The sequence below is a fragment of the Patiria miniata genome, unplaced genomic scaffold (assembly GCF_015706575.1).
Source record: "Patiria miniata isolate m_02_andy unplaced genomic scaffold, ASM1570657v1 HiC_scaffold_6, whole genome shotgun sequence".
Taxonomy (NCBI): Eukaryota; Metazoa; Echinodermata; class Asteroidea; order Valvatida; family Asterinidae; genus Patiria; species Patiria miniata.
In genome coordinates this window covers 24,409,461-24,424,288 of record NW_024037073.1, presented here as the reverse complement: position 1 = coordinate 24,424,288, position 14,828 = coordinate 24,409,461, and the positions used below count along the sequence as shown (strand labels likewise).

Here is a 14,828-nt window from a genome sequence, read left to right as displayed (position 1 = left end):
ACAAGGTAGGAAGAGGGCAGATATGAATCCCTGAGAGATTTCAGCTCACCTAAGTCAGGACTCAGGGAGAATATAAACATTTCAGTTTTTGGCCGAAATGGCCCAAATCTTGAAAGTTTTCCAAATCCGCGGTCATCAAAATTACTCATTTTTGGCCTGAAAATCCAACTTCATGACATTAAGTCAAATGATTACACAAGGTGAGAAGAGGCAATCCCTGAGAGTTTTCAGCTCACCTAAGTCAGGATCATGGGAGAAAATAAACATTTCAGTTTTCAGCCGAAATAGCCCAAATCTTGAAAGTTTTCCATATCCGCGGTCATCAAAAATACTCATTTTCGGCCACTAAAACCAACTTCACGCAATTACATGTAGGTCCAATGTTCTCAAAAGGCAGGATGAGGCCAGATATGAATCCCTGAGAGATTTCAGCTCACCTAAGTCAGGACCCAGGGAGAAAACAAACATTTCAGTTTTAGGCCGAAATAGCCCAAATCTTAAAAAGTTTTCCATATCCGCAGTCATCAAAAAAACTTATTTCTGGGCTGAAAATCCAACATCACGAAATTAAGTCAAATGTTCACACAAGGTGGAAAGAGGCCAGCTATGAATCCCTGAGAGATTTCAGCTCAAAAAAAAAACAAAAAACTTGACTTACTTTTAAGAGTGCCTAGGGTTACTTTTTGCTTCTCTCAAAACTACTTCAATTTTTGTTTGTAAAGTCATGTTGACAGGATTCAACAAGCAGCATTTTTCCTTAACACATGATGATGCCATTGCCTATCCCCCACCACCCTGGTCAAAATATGGGAGGGGTGGGGATGAACCCCCCACCCCCTGGTGTTTATGCCATGAGACCCAGTTTGCCAGTAGGTCAAGGGACAGTTGGTCCCAATCTGAGTTTCTACAAGCAGGGGCTTGGGGTTCACATCCCACCAATGACAGAAATCATCAAATCCAAAGGATTTACACATCATCTTCAATGTCAGGGATATTTATCCAACAAACTTTGATATGCTTGGTTATCAAGTGGTAAAAACATGTGCAAATCCCACCCACGAAAGCTGGGGAATTTTTTGCTAGTTATCTCCAGAAAACACTTAGTAGACCTATACAGTGCTTTCAAATTTACATTGGTGAAGGGCAGAACTAGACATTAACACTGACAACTCCCCTACATAAACAATCCAATGCTAAAAGACAATGGGAACAGACCTAAACATCAAAACTTCTTACCGAATAGGAACCAGTCACAGACCCTGAACACACCTGACATGCCGGTTGCCGTCCTTCCATACACTGGCCATGCATCAAGACAAGACACTCCCTGGTGTTGGTCTGTTTGGTGGATAGCTGGTCCTCATACAGCTGGTTCCATAGTGGAGTCACTGTGTTGTTTAACCTGCAGATTGGACAAGGATGAACAAATTGCGCTCAGTATTTCAGAGTCTTAATCAAGTTTGAGTAATAGTAAATGGTTCAACTGCTATTAGCCTTTTTGAGATATGGCAGACACAATTTCAGGATGCTGGTTTGGGTAAATTTGAGGTCAATACAAAATACTTAATCCAAACAAATAGCACCAATTGTATCCACAATATCTGAGTTTTGAACTGCAGTACATTTCTATGTTGGTGGTTCGAATCCAGCCCAACCCTGCATTCTATCTCAATGTCTTCACCTCTCTTCTACTGGTCAGCTGTCCTCCTCCTTCCTCCTCTTAGCTTCTTGGGTGTTTCCATCAGATTCCTCTTGGCTTCTCTTCCGAGCGAGGCTCTTAGTGTCCGGGTCCTCAACTGACTTGGCGAGCTACGGAAAAGAGTCATTGCGGGAATATGAACCTGTAACCACAGCAATAGCAGCCACTAGACCCCTTGCACTGGTAGCCAATGCGGAGGCAGTTCTCAATCATTTAAATCGAATCACAAGTGCCAACAGAAACTTAGCATGCGGGCGGCTGCAATAGATCAAAAGGGATGGGACGAAAATGCACAGTGAATGGAACAAAAAATGCAATGGTTTGATTAATGAATGCCGCGTGACCTACAATTCTCCAATCAAATGACAAGGATTTACTTGGTTGTTATATAATAGCCAACGCTGAGGCAGTTCTTATTCATTTAAATCCAGTGACAAGTGCCAACAGAAACTCGTGTCAATAATAAAGCCACAATTGAATACCTTGGCTTTGAGCACCTGTCCTTTCCATTTGTGTCCGTTGAGTACTTTCAATGCCTCCTCCTTATCTTCTTAGCAGCTGAGGGATGAAACAAACAATTGGATTTCCATCAGTTAATCCATCGCAATCACTGAATGTAACAGGAAAGAAGATGAATATTTGTAAGATGGAATGTTTGTGTTGGGGGGGGGGATTTAAAGTTGCATTTCCCGTTCTATTTTCGAGTTTCATCCCAAAAATGAAATTTCTTTTCTAAATTAGTATTTGGTTTTGCCCTTCACTAACGTATAAACACTGTATACTCAGTGTGTTACCTCCCAAGTGGAAGTTAGAAAAAATCACTCGGGTTTGGACTTGAACCCACGACCTCCTGCGATCCACGATCTACTATTTCATCAGATGGAATTTTGTGTTGGGGTGATGTAAATCAATATTAGGTTTTGCCCTTTGCCGAAGTATAAACACTGTATACTCATTTCTGAATTGCTTTTTTTCTAGCAATACAACAGTTATCCACATTTGAACAACAAAACAATCAGCCAATGTTGTGTTTTGATGGACATTTTTGAACTTAATTAGTCTTTTGTGCTGCAAACAATTTTGCGGGTTCTGTATCTATGAGGCTCAGCTCACGCGGAGCATCATAGTTCTAGGAGTACAAAAGTCAGTTTTGAAGAGAACTCGTAAAAATAGAGGTGTCCTACAGATAAGGATTACCCCTACATATGTTCTCAATGTCGCCAACTAATTGGGGTGGTCGGAAAAAAATCCATACTGGGCCACCACCCAGAGCTCCTGCACAAAGTCTATGGGCCATGACAGAACACATATTACAGTTGTTTTCCTAGTTTCGGATAGCAAACATCATTTAGGCTGCTTTCAGCTCAATTACTCCACAAATTCAAGTGATATTGGTTCAATAGTTTACCTTGAGTGATGGAGATACATAATAATTTTCCAAATGTAGGTTGTTTTTATTTTGGCTTTACGACGTCAAAAGTACTAATGTCACTTTTCCTAGTTCCGGATCGGTTCAATCTGTTCCGAATGGATCTAAAAAACCTTTGCGCTAAAAAAGAATCACACGAATAATGAAAGGTTTGCGGAAACACCATGTGCGAATAATTTCTCAACTAAGAGAATGGTTCTGAAAAGAACCAGAGGTATCACTCGACATTCCGGTCAGTATGTTCTGACCGTCTTCAGGAGAGTGCCTAAACTCTAAGAAAGTGAATACTTAAGTAGCAAAAGACAAAATCAATGAAGTGTGAAGTTGCATCCTGTGAGGATGCCAAGTAGACAGGATCCTAGAGCAAGCTTGGTGCCCACTGAAGTGAAACAGTAGGGTTGCAGTGTCAGTAGACGGAGGACCTAGGGTATAGGAGACCCTTCAGTCTTAGGTGGTAGCTGAGGACCTAGGGTATAGGAGACCCATCAGTCTAAGTCGGAACGTCGAGTTTATACCTCTGGTTCTTTTCAGAACCATTCTCTTAGTTGAGAAATTATTCGCACATGGTGTTTCCACAAACCTTTCATTACTTAGTATCTCCACCTCAAATTTTACTTAAGAATCACACGAGCGAATCAATTTTTTTTCAGCCAGAATTTTTGCACTCCTTAATAGTGTTTTTCCATCAGATTTACAACTTTTGGTACTTTTCAGGTCATATTGGTGGCCCAGTTTGGACATTTTTCCTTTTTTAACTAAGCATCTCAAACTTTTCACGAACACACACGACGAAACATCATAACAAGTTACGCTATAAACGCAGTGCGTCTACGGCTACTTCTGCAGTACATTTCACTAAATAAAATAATGCAGATTTCACCAATAGCTATTAAAAACAACCAAATTAATGTTACCTTTAATGAAAACAAACTTGTAGTACTGATTCTGACGTAATACTAATAAATAAGAAAGTTTTCAGCCACTCAGACCAGAGTCAGAAGAATACGGGTAGCGGCAGATTTACACGAGTCGCGTGTTTATGTTGTTGAATGCTGCCCTCATGTGTCGCTCGATTGGCAGCATGCAAGCTGTTTTGAAACCTCGGTCTTCATTGCAGACTCGCAGCTTCATCATCGAACTGGCATCCGTCTTTTTTTTTTTACGAGACGCATACGTCTCCCTTAACGGAAGCCTAATAACACCTATTTGTCTATTCTTATAAGACAACTCACGCTTTCTGAGTAGCTGTGTGGAAATTTCATAATCTTCAAATTATTATAACAGACGAAGCCGTAGCTGGCTTCGAATTTTGGAAAAACCCTTTAAACCACTTTTTGCCTGGAGGGCGCTGTTTAACTTTACGCTGAACACTACACTAGTCATAGTTTTTCAACTTAATATTTTCCCCCAGAATTTATTTATGTGATTATTCAAGGCAAAGGAGTTATTGAACATGGCTATTCATATGGTACTGGTAGGTACCCAAGAGATTCTGAAAAATTATTTATATTTTGTAGTAGGACTAGGACACCTCGTCGTAAAAATAATAAAAAACGAAGTGGCTATCGTTACGGCACTCGTTGTTTAGCGCCCTCTACGATATTTTTTTGATACGCACGCGGGTATATAATTATTTGTTTCTCCACGTTTTATCGAGCAGTGCGCCAGCTCAGCCGATAGAGAGTAGGATTTTGCACCGCGAGGTTGCAGGTTCGAATCTCAGTTTTGCACTCGAATTTTTTTCCTTTTCTAACCTGAGGCTTTGGAGGATTTTTTTTAAAAGGGAAATAAAGTCCGAATTTCATAAAGTTCAAATTCACTTTTTTCCTTCTAATTTTATATTTTCTTGTCATGTTTTTTTATAAAAGTTGCCAGGTTGCAGTCTACCGTAACGATAGAAAATGGGAAATGCGTTACGGCTGCCGTAACAATAGCCACTGCGAATAAAAAAAGCAAAAAAGCAAAATGTTAAATCGCCCAGTTTCCGGACACTTCACAATATTGAATGGCTGCAGCTCGCTATGGCTAGTGCTAGGAGGCTTTTTCGGAAAGATTCCCATATCTGGCCATCACTAATGTTTTCCTTCAGCGACCTATCAGCCATCAGAAAGTGATAATAATAATATGTCCTAAAAAGGGCGATCGTGAATTGAAGGGTCCGGTTCCTATAAGGGAACATTCCACTTTAAAAATTATTAGACCTACCAAACTAGTTGGCGACATTCTCAATCAACAGGTATGTCATAGATAGAGGGCAGGGTTTTGTTTTTTTTCGGGAAAAACACACGTCCTGAAAATCAAGATGGCGATCACCATGTGATGTACTTGAGCACGCATGGTGTGCTGAATCGCAAGGCACAAACCGCGCAGGAAAATCATGTTTTCTACCCCTAGAATCTGTTCAAAATTGCAAAACGGGTCTCACTAGAATGAATTGAGAAAAGTCTGTTTGATTTTAAAGGTGATTTTTGAGCAAAAAATATATTTTTGACTCTAATTCGATCAAAATAAAACAGGGGCCCTTCACTTCACGCTCGCCCTTAAAAGTCAAATTTAGCAGGGAATTTATTGGGGTATTTACTGAGAAAACACAAATTTTCAGACCAGTCTCATTCTGCACAGGATGACATTGACAAGTGATGGCTGGATACGGGAATCTTTCCAAAAAGAACATGCTTAGGGGGAGTTAGGGTCCTGCTTTTTGAAAAAAAAGGAAGCGGGAGGCCCTTGTTTTTCTGTCCTCCAAAATGGTCGCCCGACAGGGCTAGTGTTTAAGATGGCTGCCATTTGGGTTTTTTTAAAAATGGCTGCCATTAAACTCAGAAAATTACATACCAGCTTTATATCGAAATGTGTTTATAGCTCCATGATGCAACAGAGACAATGTAAGAGGCCAAAATTAAAAAAAAAATTGGTTACAAAAAAGAAAGAAAAAATAAAAGGAGCCAAAGGAGCCAGCCTCCAAAAAGGAAGCAGGTAGGGACGCTTAACATGTTTTTGTTTTTTTATTTGGCCTAATTTGTTCCCCCCTCCCCCCACTTTGAAAATTTCTGTGAAGGTTTTGATTGAGTAGAAAATGTGGGGTTTTTTTGCTGATTTTATTGGCATTGCCGTTTTATACATTTACATATTTTTTTTTACATCATACATATAAATTTGATTGTTGACATTTTTTCTCATGTGTTTTTTTTGCAACTGTAGGCGCATCCATCAGTGCGGATGAAAGGCGCTGAGGCAGACTGGACGCCCATACAATGCACAGACAGGGAGTGTAGCCACTGTTTTACTTTCTCGTCGCAGGTCATGCTACAAGATAACTTTTACGGTCCATGTTTTTGAAAAGATTTGTGAGTTGAATTAATTAACCCTCCATGTTATTTTGGCTAGAAACCCTGCCAAAGGCAGCAACATGCAACACTTGTCTAAGTGACAAGCCTGCCGAGTGCAGCAAGATCCATCAGGTCAAAAGTCTCAAAGCCAAATTGCCTCGGAGTCTGTGGTCCTCGAACGCAGCAGGATACAACTGAGGCATTGTTCAATGGGATTAGCTCTCATTGTTTCAGAACTGGCTGTTGATGCACTGGTGTTGATAGCTGAAATGCAGCAAAGTGCACCAGACTTTTCCACCTGATGCACTGTGCTGCATGTGGCAGGGTTAGGGTTAATTAAGATAAGTTGAAGGTAGTGGACAGCAGGACAAGGTAGTGGCATTTGTGGAAGTTTTATGAAATTGACAGATACCTGGGCTGGTTATTCTTAGCAGATATCAGTGTTCGATAGACTCAATTGTCACAGGCCATGCCCAAGCGCCGGCTGTGACTTAGGAAAAACTTTGCATCCGGCCTGCCTGAACAAGAGTCCTAACTCAGGTCAATAGCTTACTTGTGCCTGTTACAGCAAGAGAACCATATAAAAAGATCCATAGTTCATGTTTTGTCAAAGTGCATATAGCTGTCAGCTTTTGTCAAAATTGCCAAACCAATCCTCTACTGTATCCCTCCCCAGGTCTTAAAATATTGCAGTGATGTAGATCCTGCATCGTCCACGGCATCATTCACGAGCAGAAATACTTCAAGGGTGCCCACTGGCACTGCTACCACTGTCACAACGGGTTCAGCAGGAGGGACGAGGCTATGAAGCACTACCAGCAACACTTCCGTAATCCAGAGACCACAATACAGATAGTTATTACTCGGGTACAGTATGTCATGGTCAATGTTACAATCATGTACTTCATTTGATCCCAGTGGGCACATCAGACTGCACGTACAATACATGTAAACCACAATTCATAAATACCTATGGCAGTTGATCCATTCCTATTGGTCGAGAAGCCGCCATGTGGCCGGTCTTAAATGGATGATAAAGACATGGCTGGCTGGTCTTCAACTCTTTTCCAGTGTCACTTGAAATGTTGGCTCCTATGAAATCCAGTGCCTCTTTCCATTTTATTGGTCCTCACGTAGGCATGCGCAATGCTACCAGTGAGTCAGTATTTCATAGTCCTAAAATTCACAACGCAACGCCCCAGGTGCGTTTTGCATGACATCGCGCAGTATGTGCGATGCGTGCACCAATCTCCATAAAAGGAGTTGTTAACATCTTAATCGCGAGCTGGACACTCCATTATTTAGCTATAGAGGGGTGTTAAAAAAACATGAAGTGAACTTGTTGAGCAAAATCAGTTGTTTTACCAAAAGGTTTGGATTTTTTTTGACAGAATAGGTATTTATGAATGGGAATAAATATGTGCTTGGTCGGTATTTAAGTTTAAGACCGCTTGGAGTCTGGGTGCTGATAAATACCATCGCCTTCGACTCCAAGCGGTTTTAAACAGAGTGATTAAGACCTTCCAAGCATACTTTTATTCCCTTTAAACTGCATCAACAGTGACAAGCTATTAAACATTGGCACAGGTGGGTAAACTACCATGGTTCACTCAGAAAATGTTGTAAATTCCTGATGCTTGAATTCCGGAGCTCATTGGACTTATGTATAGCTTTAAAGACTCTCTGAAATAAATTTCACAATCAAACATTTGACTCAAGTATTTATTCTTTTGAGAATGATTAGAGACACCCTTTTGGCTTAAGCTGTTTGAAAATGCACTTATTTTTTTAACCTTCGCAGTTTCAGTGCTGTTTCAAGACAACTGAGTATGCCGTTGCTGTAATGTAATGGTCCCCTTTAATCTGCATGAAAAAACAAACAAACAATGAAATAAATTTAATCAGTTGAAATTGATGTACCTTGTGAGCAGGTATGGTGGTTTACAAGGATTTTGGTGGATTTTATCAAATGCCAACACTTAGGGTCTTTTAAAATAATTAAGTTTGAACTTTAATTTTTCCCTGTACATTTGCGGTGTAAATTGAATCTTTTGCAACCCTGCAGGTTTTGTCTCATTTTATCATCCTCAACCACTTCACTCCACCATTTTTACCCAGGATGTCAACCAGATCTTCACCACATACACTGACCCAGCACCCAACAGTACCAGCCTGGTAACACACCTCATAGTCCCCCAGTCACAGCAGCCATCGGAGACAGACACATCATCCCCGGGGCTATGAGCAGACTGACGGGCAGCAGCCGCAGATCGAGTACCAGTATGCCTGCATCAATGATCCGAGCCAGAGCACTGCCAATGGGGAAGGTCAGATGGTAAGAATATTAACCCTGACCCTCCAAGAATCCTTCAGCATCTACGCAGAGGTTAAGGTGGATAATGCCACCAGCAGTGAAGGATAATTAGAAGAAGCTGACCAAAAAGCCAAGGGGGAGGCATTTGATGCAAGGAAGAACTCTTCCCCCAACCCCACCCCCCCCCCCCACTTTGTTTTCAATTGATATATCGTGAATCCATATGGAAGAAGGAATGGGTAGACAACAGCATGTTTAATACAGTTGTCTTCACTCCTGCACTTGTTTGGTCAATAAAATAAATAAAACAACCAAAAGTTCAGCATTTTTTTTAGGGGGTTGGGGTGGATGAGGGCCAATATTGACAGTGGATTTTACAAATTGAAATTACAAGGTGCAAAGGGTGTGCCATTGGTGTTATTTAAGTTGATGAAATTTTGGAGGATTAAGGAAGGTTCTAAGCAAAAAAAAAAATCTAATAAGTCAGGGTCGCAGTACATGTTGAGAGCTGACTTCAACAATTAATTAAATATTGGCATTTGTCCTTCACCTTGCCCATCTAATGTTAGGAATACGGTTTGAAAAAGTGAGTGATTGCTTGCACCCAGTTACAAGGAATTACATGTTCTTGACACACTGCATCACTTTGGACTTTCTTGCCTGTATCCTGTTTTTACCGCTACATATCATCTGTCCCATTCAAGCGCAACATATATGTCGACCTTTCTACTCCATAAACTCCTCCCATCATTTCCCCTCTTTGTGTAGCCCACACCTCGAGTGACCTTTTGATGACCGACTTTCATTATTACAGGAATTATTATCCAGGATAATTACTCAACCTTTCCCTCTCGTAAACAGTTGTCCTTATTGAGATACCAGACGAAGGAAGCAAAGAGGATTTGGAAGACGAGACTTGCTACACAGAGCACAACTTGTCGCTGCTGCTGCAGGAGAAGGAACGTCTGGAGAAGACTCTTGAGGAGGAGCGGACCACGTGGGCCCAGACAGAGCACAGGATGAAAGGCACTATAGAAAGGCTTCGTACAAAGGTGAGTGGGCATTCCATCTGGTCTTGGTCTAAGAATGAGTTTGGATCTTGTTCCCTGCATGCAACAGGTACCAAGGGCGTCAATCGCTTCTTAAAAGTGGGAGGGGGGACATACCTTGATCAGAACTAATGCAGGCACACTAATGCGACTGCGTTCTTTCAGTGGTCAGATTTCTGTCAGGATGCCAGCTGTCATGGCTGTGGGCGATCATGGTGTGCACTGTTGTTGTCATTGCTCTACATTTTCTACACGTTCTACGTTGTTTTATGCGCTGACGCTGCTTATGATAAATGCAGACAAACCGTTGCACACATTTTGTACCCAAGCTCAGATGTGTCGTTTATCCTTGTGTAGAGGATCCGTGGTTTCACTCATACACTAGTTGCACTAAATAACTGGGCAACAACACACGTGCCTTCTTAAGCATTCATGCTCCAACTGCACACATCATAAAGTGCATAAATGTCAGACTTTGGTGTGCGCTGTCATGGTTGTGATTGGTTACACATCATGGGGCAGAGCCTAATGGATTGGTCTATTAAAATTCCATCTGTAAACAAATAATTTCTCTGCCCATCCGTCTTGCCCTCCAGGTTGAGTATTTGTCCAACACAAACATGTCACTCAAGCAGCAGCTGTCCATGATTCACACGTCCAGTTTGAAACATCTAACCAACGACAGCGAGAACCAGTCCATTTTGCAAGAGTTACTGCAACACATGTCTGAGGAGCACACCCAGCTGCTGCACCACCATCTAGCACAGCTACGGCTGTACACTCAGGCCTGCGCATTATCCAAATCAGCCCCCGAGGAATCTGCAGCTGAATCTACAGTCTTGGTACCAGACCTGGCTGACCAATCACAGGACATCTCACACATGGCCATGATGTCGTCCTCGGAGGGCACCCTTGGGAACATGGAGCAGACAGTCGTCATGACGATAATGTCTGAGGAGGATTCGGAGCCGCTCGGCAACATCGTGGATAACCCCGGAGATACTGTGGGATATGACTCCTTGACTTTGGATAAGGACGTTCACTTGTCACCAAATGACATTCTGTACCAACTGACAAGCGAGGGACTGTCACCAAGACATGCCACCTCTGAGTCGGGTCACGTTTATCAATCAGGTAGAACTCATTCACATCACAACACAGGCTGTGATGTCTCGCAACAGGATTTTCACAAGAACAAAAGTTGAAAATTGGTTCTTTCCAACAGCATGCCAAAAATATTCTGCCCCGATGGCTTTGACAAAAGAACGTTTGATGACAACATGTCAAATGAGGGACCACCATTAAAATGTGGGAGAACTAACAGCCTGAAAGCCACTTAACTAAATAAAACCGGACATATTTTGTAAACAGTGTACACTCAGTGTTGTCTTAGGGCTTAGTTGGGGGGGGGGGGACTTGAACTAATGAGTTGAGTCTTCATGGAAGTTTGTCTTACCTGAATGAAAAATTTTACCAGAGCAACTGGCCTTGGTCTCTCCTATCTTTTCGAGTTCTCGATGGGCAATCCCGAATCCGCTCAGTGAATGGGCGGCGTTGTAGGCCCAAACAGATCCATGTAGGTCCTCAAATCTATTACTGAAACATAAACGATGCAATTATGATTAACATTGAAACATTTGGTCGTATGTATAAAAACGAGCATTTGCTTTTTTTTTTACTACATATTTTTAAGCATAACTTTTATTTGCATGAATAAAAATGAGAGCAAATGCTTTCACTATTTGCTTCAAGCTAAAAGTATTTGCTTTTTACTTTTTGGCTTTTGCTAGACTAGAAGTGTGGACTGGTTTCAAACTTGAAAAAAATAAAAATTTCAATTGACCTCAAAATTAATAAAATTTTAAAATCTAAAACTCCAACTGTGGGACTTGAACCAGCAACCTTCAGAAGTTCAGATTTAGGGTCATCAGTCCGTATTACTTGATTAAGCACAACTTCACACTATTTTGTGGTTACAAAATTAACTGTAAAGTTTCAATTGACCTAAAAAGTAGTAAAATTTTGAAATCTAAAATTCCCAGCGTGGGAATGAACCTGCAACCTTTAGATTTAGAGTCAGCAGTCTGAACCACTGCACTAAGCATAATTTCATGCTTTTTAGTGGTTACGAAATTAACTATCAAGTTTCAATTTACCCAAAAGAAATAAAATTTTAAAATCTAAAATTTCCACCCTGGATTTGAACCCACAACCTTAAAATTTAAAATCAGCAGTCCGTACCATTGTACTTAGCATAATTCCACTGTTTTTATTGGTTAAAAAATTAACTATAAAGTTTCAATTTACCCAAAAAGAAATAATATTTTAAAATCTTTAATTCCCTTCCTGGAATTGAACCCGCAACCTTCAGATTTCGAGTCGATAGTCCATACCATTGGACTAAGCCTAATTTCACACTTGTTAAAGGTTACGAAATTAACTATAATGTTTAAATTTACCCAAAAAGAAATAAATTTTAAAATCTAAAATTCCCACCCTGGAATTGAACCCACAACCTTCAGATTTCGAGTCAGAAGTCCATCCCATTGGACTAAGTGTAATTTCACAATTTTTAAATGTTACAATATTAACTATGAAGTTTCAATTTACCCCAAAATATATAAAATCTAAAATCTAAAATTTCAAACCTGGATTTGAACCCGCAACCTTCAGATTGAGAGTCGGCAGTCCATACCATTGGACTAAGCATAATTTCACACTTTTTAGTGGTTACAAAATTAACTATGCAGTTTAAATTTACCCAAAAAGACATAAAATTTTAAAATCTAAAATTTCCACCCTGGATTTGAACCCACAACCTTCAGATTTAGAGTCAGTAGTCCATACCATTGGACTAAGTGTAATTTCACAATTTTTAAAGGTGACGAAATTAACTATCATGATTTAATTTACCCAAAAAAGTAATAAAATTTTAAAATCTAAAATTCCCACCCTGGAATTGAACCCACAACCTTCAGATTTCAAGTCAGCAGTCCATACCATTGGACTAAGCATAATTTCACACTTTTTAGTGGTTACGAAATTAACTATGAAGTTAAATTTACCCCAAAAGACATAAAATTTCAAAAACCAAAACTCTACCCCTGGATTTGAACCCACAACCTTCAGATTTCAAGTCAGCCGTCCGTACCATTGAACTAAGCATAATTTCACACTTTTTAGTGGTTACAAAATTAACTATCAAGTTTAAATTTACCCAAAAAGAACTAAATTTTAAAATCTAAAATTCCCCCCCTGGAATTGAACCCGTAACCTTCAGATTTCGAGTCAGTAGTCCATACCATTGGACTAAGCCTAATTTCACACTTTTTAAAGGTTACGAAATTAACTATACAATTTAAATTTACCCCAAAAGACATAAAATTTTAAAATCTAAAATTTCCACCCTGGATTTGAACCCACAACCTTCAGATTTAGAGTCAGTAGTCCATACCATTGGACTAAGTGTAATTTCACGATTTTTAAAGGTTACGAAATTAACTATAATGATTTAATTTACCCAAAAAAGTAATAAAATTTTAAAATCTAAAATTCCCACCCTGGAATTGAACCCACAACCTTCAGATTTCAAGTCAGCAGTCCATACCATTGGACTAAGCATAATTTCACACTTTTTAGTGGTTACGAAATTAACTATGAAGTTAAATTTACCCCAAAAGAAATAAAATTTCAAAAACCAAAACTCCACCCCTGGATTTGAACCCACAACCTTCAGATTTCAAGTCAGCCGTCCGTACCATTGGACTAAGCATAATTTCACACTTTTTAGTGGTTACAAAATTAACTATCAAGTTTAAATTTACCCCAAAAGAACTAAATTTTAAAATCTAAAATTCCCCCCTGGAATTGAACCCGCAACCTTCAGATTTCGAGTCAGTAGTCCATACCATTGGACTAAGTGTAATTTCACAATTTTTAAATGTTACGAAATTAACTATGAAGTTTCAATTTACCCAAAAATAAATAAAATCTAAAATTTCCAACCTGGATTTGAACCCGCAACCTTCAGATTTAGAGTCAGCAGTCCATACTATTGGACTAAGCATAATTTCACACTTTTTTGTGGTTACGAAATTAACTATTAAATTTAAATTTACCCAAAAAGACATAAAATTTTAAAATCTAAAATTCCCACCCTGGATTTGGACCGACAACCTTCAGATTTAGAGTCAGAAGTCCATACCATTGGACTACGTGTAATTTCACACTTTTTAAAGGTTACGAAATTAACTATAATGTTTTAATTTACCCCAAAAAGTAATAAAATTTTAAAATCTAAAATTCCCACCCTGGAATTGAACCCACAACCTTCAGATTTCGAGTCAGTAGTCCATATCATTGGACTAAGTGTAATTTCACAATTTTTCAATGTTACGAAATTAACTATGAAGTTTCAATTTACCCAAAAATAAATAAAATCTAAAATCTAAAATTTCCAACCTGGATTTGAACCGGCAACCTTCAGATTTAGAGTCAGCAGTCCATACCATTGGACAAAGCATAATTTCACACTTTTTAGTGGTTACGAAATTAACTATGAAGTTTAAATTTACCCAAAAAGACATAAAATTTTAAAATCTAAAATTCCCACCCTGGAATTGAACCCACAACCTTCAGATTTCAAGTCAGCAGTCCGTACCATTGGACTAAGCATAATTTCACACTTTTTAGTGGTTACAAAATTAACTATCAAGTTTAAATTTACCCAAAAAGAACTAAATTTTAAAATCTAAAATTCCCCCCCTGGAATTGAACCCGCAACCTTCAGATTTCGAGTAGGAAGTCCATACCATTGGACTAAGCCTAATTTCACACTTTTTAAAGGTTACGAAATTAACTATAATGTTTTAATTTACCCAAAAAAGTAATAAAATTTAGAAATCTAAAATTCCCACCCTGGAATTGAACCCACAACCTTCAGATTTCGAGTCAGTAGTCCATACCATTGGACTAAGTGTAATTTCACAATTTTTAAATGTTACAAAAT

The 14,828-nt window shown here is 39.4% G+C and overlaps 1 protein-coding gene and 1 long non-coding RNA gene across 8 annotated transcripts; one reads left to right on the top strand and one right to left on the bottom strand.

Moving 5' to 3' along the window:
• Nucleotides 1–1,238: 1,238 nt before the first annotated feature.
• Nucleotides 1,239–2,286, bottom strand: LOC119743459. Its single transcript, XR_005273031.1, has 3 exons — nt 2,182–2,286; nt 1,682–1,809; nt 1,239–1,402 (listed from the first exon to the last, which is right to left on the bottom strand). It is a non-coding gene; the product is annotated as an uncharacterized LOC119743459 (long non-coding RNA).
• A 2,205-nt stretch (nt 2,287–4,491) lies between these two features.
• Nucleotides 4,492–11,221, top strand: LOC119743474. 7 transcript variants are annotated; one of them, XM_038219888.1, is made up of 6 exons: nt 4,492–4,596; nt 6,343–6,475; nt 7,134–7,324; nt 8,576–8,784; nt 9,633–9,823; nt 10,417–11,221. In XM_038219888.1, exons 5-6 carry the CDS (start codon nt 9,791–9,793, stop codon nt 11,023–11,025), a joined length of 642 nt encoding a protein of 213 aa, XP_038075816.1. In that variant the 5' UTR covers nt 4,492–4,596; nt 6,343–6,475; nt 7,134–7,324; nt 8,576–8,784; nt 9,633–9,790; the 3' UTR covers nt 11,026–11,221. The 7 variants fall into 7 exon arrangements, with proteins under 7 accessions (XP_038075816.1, XP_038075815.1, XP_038075814.1 ...); XM_038219887.1 differs by having other exon boundaries at nt 6,330–6,428; XM_038219886.1 differs by having other exon boundaries at nt 6,330–6,475.
• The last annotated feature ends 3,607 nt before the right edge of the window (nt 11,222–14,828 follow it).